The sequence below is a fragment of the Micromesistius poutassou genome (assembly GCF_964030765.1).
Source record: "Micromesistius poutassou genome assembly, chromosome: 13".
In the NCBI taxonomy this organism is placed as follows: domain Eukaryota; kingdom Metazoa; phylum Chordata; class Actinopteri; order Gadiformes; family Gadidae; genus Micromesistius; species Micromesistius poutassou.
This window is the reverse complement of record NC_140283.1, coordinates 12,352,506-12,359,131: the sequence shown is the minus strand read 5'-3', so window position 1 is coordinate 12,359,131 and position 6,626 is coordinate 12,352,506. Positions and strand designations below refer to the sequence as shown.

Sequence of the window (6,626 nt, the reverse complement as noted above, 5' to 3'; positions counted from 1 at the left end):
ATCACTTCAGGCTTCCCACTTGCACATGCTCGCGCACACACACACACACACACACATGCACTGTTCGAGCTCAGCTGGTTATATGGGCCATGCCATTACCTCTGCGGTCTCCTTGTATTTTGAAACGTTCATTAAGAACGCATGTGTACAGCACAACAAAAACAAAAAGGCCCAAGGCACTCTGGTTTACAGTGTGTCTGTATCTGTGCGTGTGTGCGCGTGTGTGTGCGTGTTTGTGTGCGTGCACACAAAGTGCTCCCATGTCCTCTTGTACAGCCCCCCAGAGCGCAACACACAGGGAGGGATAGCGTGTTCTGAGCGCGGCGCCCGGTGTGCACTGCAGGCGTGCGTTGTTTACAAAATGGAAGACACAGTTGGATTTATTAAACGAGGTGAACTTCCTCATTGACGTCATGAAACCCAGTCTTGCCTGTGTGCAGTCAAAGAGCCAATAGGCCGGGATGCCCCCTTGTTCGCTATCTGCTCTTCACTTCTCTTGCTTGCAGGAGTGACTTGACTTTCCCCCCACACAATGAAGCCCTGGTGTGTCACCTGAGCTTTGCTTCCAATGGAATAGAGGTACACACAAATGCGCACGCTGAGCACACTCACGCACGCATGCATGCACACAAACTCACCGACTCATCTCACTCTCATCCCTTGAAGATAAGCACTGTTCAAACACATCACATCACCGGGCAAACAACACACCCTTAACAGTCTCTCTCTCGCCCTCCCTCTCATTCCCCTCCTCCCAGCTCCCTCTCTCTCTCTCTCCCTCTTTTCAACCTTCTCTCGCTCTCTCTCTCTCCCAATCAAAACAAGGCAACAGAGACGAACACAGAAGCATTCCTTTGTGGCAGTGCAATAGATCTTTCCTGTCCTTTTCCCAGACCAGACTGATACTCACTAACCACACAACCAACGATATCCACATCAACACCCCCTCCTCTCACACACCTGTATCTTTTGCCTCGGTTAACCTCCGACCCAAAGACCTCCTGTTCCCGTGGGACATTAAAGAGTTGGTGTAATAATCCCAGATATTCCCAGACAGACAATTTTCCCGGATGCAAATACAATGTATAATGTTTATTACTATTATCAATAACTCATGGCGTCTCTAATGCGGTTATTATTGTTGCAAGTGTCACTATCCAGCCAAAATATGTGTCACTTATAGTACCAATTGTTCCAATCCAAAAATGACAGTCGAGTTTAGGACTGAGTTTATAGCAATACGAATGCAGTCAGTGTGTGTCCAAATGTTCAATTGAATTCTGTGCAAAGACTGTGAAAATCTGTTACTCTTTCTCATTAAATGATAAAGAATCAATAAGGTTCAAGCAGACATGTGTAGATTGCTTGAGAGTGTGATGGGGTCACACAGAGGTGTTCATTTAAAAAAGAGTGAGATGAATGGCAGCACTCATACAAACTCAGGAATCCCCAGACAAGAAATCCCAAACGCAAATACACCACAGAAGAAGAAGAAGATTAAGAAGACGACAGAGAGGGAGAATAAGAAGAAGAAGCAGAGGGGTGGTCATCTTTTGTCATGTCTGTATTTTCTCTCATTTTCACAAAACATGTACAGGGGAGGAAAAAGCCTTTCTTGAGATCCTGAGGTATTTCGCGTCAAGCAGCCTAAGGTTTAAGGATTTTCTTTTTAAAAAGTCACCTAAATTCATTATCATATCCTTAGATACATTGCTATTTACACAACATAGTAATAATAATAATAATAATAATAATAATAATAAAAACATCAATACCAACAATTTTAGCAATTGGGACAGCCTGCATCGTTTTATTACATGTCTTAAATAATCATAACATCTTCAAAATATACTAAGCACTGACAGGAGAGGCTGCTTGCACCTTCAGCCTTATGGGGTGGGTGTGTGTGTTTGGGGGTCATGGGTCAACAAAACACAGGAAATTGATGTGCAGTCTGCAGACTACAGCAGCCCACGGGGTAGAGATCAAAGGGTATAGTTCATCAGTAGGGGATAGTGAGGGGAAAAAGACATACATTATACATTATAAATAAATAACATCTCACACCAGGAGAGTGCATTACTACCAACTTGGGATACACACGTTCCCTTCATAAAAAAAGAAGAAAGGAAATAGATTCCACTTTGCTTTGTGTGTGTGTGTGTTTGTGTGTGTGTGTGTGTGTGTATGTCTGTCTGTGTGTCTGTCTGTGTCTGTGTCCATGTGACTGTCTATGTGTGTGTGTTTCAAAAGAAACCAAAGCTTTGGATAGTGAGTAAAACATAGAGATGAGCTGAGCTGATGACCCAACAGCGGTGCACTCAGCGCTGGGTTTGGCTTACTGCAGGAGAACCTGAGGATTCCCTCAATGCTCCGGGGGTAGATGCATGCGTATAGAGCAACGCACGACAGGATCTGTGAAGATGTGGGTGGTGTATGGGTGCATACAGTGTAAGGATGGACCAGGTTGTATGTTGGGAGTTGAAAATCGTTTTTTCTTAGCCATGATGGATCCAAGAGCAATGAGTCTTTTTTCCTATGTGTCTTTTCCAATGACATTATCGCTTCTGGCTTCATTACAGGGTTTGTTAAATGTGTGTGTGTGTGTGTGTGTGTGGTTTTAGTGTGTGGTCATAAATACAATACAGCAAATAATACTAACAACAACAACGATAACAATAAATCATCAAAAGAAAAAAAAATAAGTCCACAAAACATTATATTATTCTCATTGCCAGAATGAACAGATACAATAAATTAAAACCATAAGTGAAAAAAGTCCTTTAAAGTCGCTATAGGTTCATTTTGTATATTCATATATATTATTTGTCAGTCTGTAGTCAGATTCAGGAGCATGCTCAGTTGTGACCCGGAGCAGGGAAGTGGAAGGAAGGGGCGGGGAGGGGGGGGGGGGGTATACATAGGATTCATGGAGCGATACATGCGCATACACAACTTCACTATGCTGAAGAGTCTATTAGACCTAAGCTTCCCCCCCCCCGCAAAAAATGGCAATACATCTTACAGTCCGAACCGCACTAAAATTCAGACATGATCCGAGAAGTCGTGTCTTCCGTTCAAAATAAAACTGTGCTTTAAATGGAAAGGGGTGCAACCTCGCCGGAAGGTCCGTTCAACTTACAACTCTGAAAACACCAGGTATCCTTCATTCATGTTTTTTTGGTCCAGTACCGCCTCGAGTTGGGCTAAACCGTGGACCAGAAGGGAGGATTGTTTTGTCCATTTTTGTGCTATGGTGTGTGCAAACAGTGCTGCACAAGCGTCCTTGTTTAATGTTCTTTGCCGTCGACAGTGTTCAAAAGCATGTGCAGCGAGGCTAGCACGTCATGCTGAGCGGGGGAGGGGGGGGGGGGGGGGGGGGGTGTGGGGGCGCTCTGACTTTGAGGTAAAGCCGTAGGAAAGAAACAAAAGGGGCTCATATTGGAAGCTGTTCATCATCGTTTAAGCACAACACATTTGACTGTAGACCACCTTTGTTTTGGTGGTTTTCCAGTGGGGCGTATCACAGTCTGTCTGTCTGTCTGTCTGCGTGTCAATGAAAGCAGACACCAGAGGCCGTTTCGCTCGCAGGCTCTCGGTTGATGATTCACCCAGCGCTCTGTGCGTGTGTGCGTCTTCCTTCCTGCAGGAGTCCTGTACACCATCTCTGAGCGGAGAAACTCTTTGAACCACCCCCTTTTTCCCCCCCCAGCCCCCTGTGTGTCCGTGTTGTCCTCTCCTCCCCTACTCCTCTTCTAACCATTTCCAACCTTTTCTCCCGCGACCGCTGCCTGGGCCCGCTGTCTGTCAGGACACCTCGATGATCTCCATGCTCCCGGAGAAACTCGACTGCTTCCCGATCTTCCCCAGCTCTTCCCGGGACCGCGTGTCGGAGATCCTGCCCTCCTCGAACTCCATCTGGCAGCTGCGGCGCTTGAACTGCTTCTCCGACGTGGGCCCGTTGCAGACGGACGCCGACGTGCCGTTGGACATGGGCGCCGCCGGCGCCACCGGCGCCGCCAACGCCGGGCTGCGGCGCTCCCGCTGCGCCGGCGATTTGTCCTGTAGGCGGATGCCGCCCTCGCTGCAGCCGAAGGCCAAGTAGGCCGAGCTGCTGCCGAACTTGACCGAGGCGGACGACGACGACGACAACGAGCCCTCTCTGCCGTTCTCCTGCCCCGCTCCTCCTCCTCCACCTCCTCCTCCTCCTCCTCCTCCTCCAAGCTCCATCCCTCCCTCGCCGCCGCCCCCCTCCTCTGCACCAAAGTGCCACGGGGCGTCGGCGGTGGGCGTGACGGGGGTGGTGGCCTGGACGGTGTCTCGGTGCTTGGTCCACATGGCCCCCCCGGAGGTGGCGCTGGGCAGGCAGGGCAGCGCCAGCAGCAGGGAGCCCTTGAGGTTGTCGTCCAGGCCGGGGCTCCGGTGGCCCGGGGACACGCCCAGGGACGGCACGCCCAGGGGCGGCTGGTTGGTGGGGGGGTGAGCGTGGACCGGGGAGGTGTTGGTGCTACTGCCGGAGCTGCTGTGCTTGGCTTTCCTCCTGGGTCTGGACGAAGACGAGGAGCCCACCGACCGCACCGGCCCCTCCATCCCCCCGCCACCGGAGGAGGAGGAGGAGCCCAGGCCGCCGATGCTGCCCCCGCAGGCCGGAGACGGGAACGGCGACTCCAGGTACCCGGGGCTGTCCGGGACGGGCGAGAACTGCGGACAGACGCCGGCGGAGGTGCCTGTTCCGGGGCTGTCCAGCTTGCACAGCTTGGGGACGTCCTCGGAGTGCGTGGGCACCAGCCGCTGGTTGTGGGGGCTGGAGGGGGAGTAGACGGACTTGATGTCCAGGGAGAAGGAGCGCTTCAGCCGGTTGGTGTCCATGATCTTCTCGGCGGAGAGGTGCAGCCCGTTGAAGCCGTGCTGCAGGGAGGTGGGCGAGGGCAGCTTGGGCTCCGCCGAGAACGCGCGGTCCCCGCCGTCCCCCGACCAGCCGTTGACCTCGGCCGTCTGCTGCGGGCCCCGGCCCTCGGAGCCCTTGTCGTCGGCGCCGGAGCCCAGGGCCTGCAGCAACCGCAGGCCCTTCTCGAACTCCAGCAGCTGACCCAGGAAGTTGAAGTTGGGGGATATGGAGGGCCGCCTGTCTTTCACAAACCTGTTCAGAGACGAGGAAGTACTTTTTTAGCAGCGGTTCTAAAATGAATAAAGAAAAGCACTTGCACACATATAAGCTGGAAGGTGTTTTTACACTCTTACAGGTAGAAAACACTAAACCTGGATCTGAATGACCCAGTGTAGCTGTATATGTTGCCTTTATTGGCATCCATGTAAAACATGTGATTCCTCTAGGGGCAGGGTGTGTGTGACGAGGGAGTCATCTAGCATTTCCTTCAACCTCCCCCCCCCCCCCCCCCCCCCCCCCCACCTACTCCCCACCACGAGACTGACACCCAACTTCAGCGGGCGGCTGGTGGGCTAGTGGGCGTTACCTGTAGGCATCATCCGATGACAGGCCCATTGTCTTCATGATGTATGCGATGGCGATGGTGGCGGAGCGCGAGATTCCAGCGAGACAGTGCACAATGACTCTGCAGTTTGACACCTTTGCTTTGTCTGAAACAGATGAAGGAAGCACGGCGGTGAGCACACACACATACACACGCACACACAACAACCCCATGCCCACCTGGACAGGGCTGGGCTGTCCGTTGAGACGGGGACACGCCCACGGCCATCAAAGCGCCGTTAACCAGGAGGCCTGTCTAAGGGACTGAGCCGATACACGCGGGGCGGCGCCCGCTGTCGTGGTGTTCCATGCATGCGGGCGGTCATTGAATGGTGCCACTGTGTTGAACAATACAGTGCCGAGTTACAGGACTGTGTTTCCGTGCCTGTGTTCAGATGAGCGGCTGCCTGAATGCTTAGTGAAAATCGGGGGACCGATTGTCGATGGAAATATAGTTCTCACTTGTGATTATATATATATATATATATGTATACACAGTATGTATTTGGCGACAGTAGCTCAGCGGGTTGACTTGTAACCGGAAGGCTAGAAGCTAGCATGATTCCTGGCTCCTCCTAGCGGAGTGTCGAGGTGTCCCTGAGCAAGACACCTCACCCTGACTGCTCCCCACGAGCTGGCTGTTGTCTTGTATGGTTTTATATATATATATATATATGCACACTTGTATGCACACATATGAAGACTTATGAATCTGTGAGCTCACCAATGAATTCGTTGGTTTTCTCCAGCCATGGAAGCAGTTTCTCACAGTAGTTGTCGTTGACAGGAATACGCATGAAGTGACTCTCGCTGATAAAGTCGGGCTTGGGGCAGGTGTTGCTGGCGTTCAGCACGTACGTGATGCCATTCTGAGCCATCAGATCCTGTGAGGAGAAAAAGATAAAGCACATGTTTGGTTGCCCGGTAACCATGATGCAAGCAGCCGCCATTTATCATTACTGAAGAAGGGGAAAGGGGAGAATGAACAAAACATAAATAGATCAATGAAATGTATCATTGGAAAAAAAAATATTGTGATCGTAGATATTGCGATGTAGAGTTTGGTTGGACAATATTTCCCGGTGTCAAGCGAGAGTGGGGAAAAAAACGTGCAGGTGGACCCGGGAGGGTGGGG

At 51.2% G+C, this 6,626-nt stretch overlaps 1 protein-coding gene across 3 annotated transcripts in view; it reads right to left on the bottom strand.

Annotated features, from left to right (window-relative positions):
- Positions 1–1,124: 1,124 nt before the first annotated feature.
- dusp8a (dual specificity phosphatase 8a) overlaps positions 1,125–6,626 on the bottom strand; it is a 40,770-nt gene continuing 35,268 nt past the window's right edge. For 2 of the 3 annotated variants that reach the window (XM_084477754.1, XM_084477755.1), the window contains exons 5-7: positions 6,216–6,375; positions 5,475–5,598; positions 1,125–5,140 (exon numbers count right to left, since the gene is read on the bottom strand). In XM_084477754.1, the coding sequence (XP_084333880.1) occupies positions 3,808–5,140; positions 5,475–5,598; positions 6,216–6,375 (1,617 nt within the window). In that variant the 3' untranslated portion in view covers positions 1,125–3,807. The remainder of the gene's footprint in view (positions 5,141–5,474; positions 5,599–6,215; positions 6,376–6,626) is intronic. The other variant, XM_084477756.1, reaches the window with a different exon arrangement.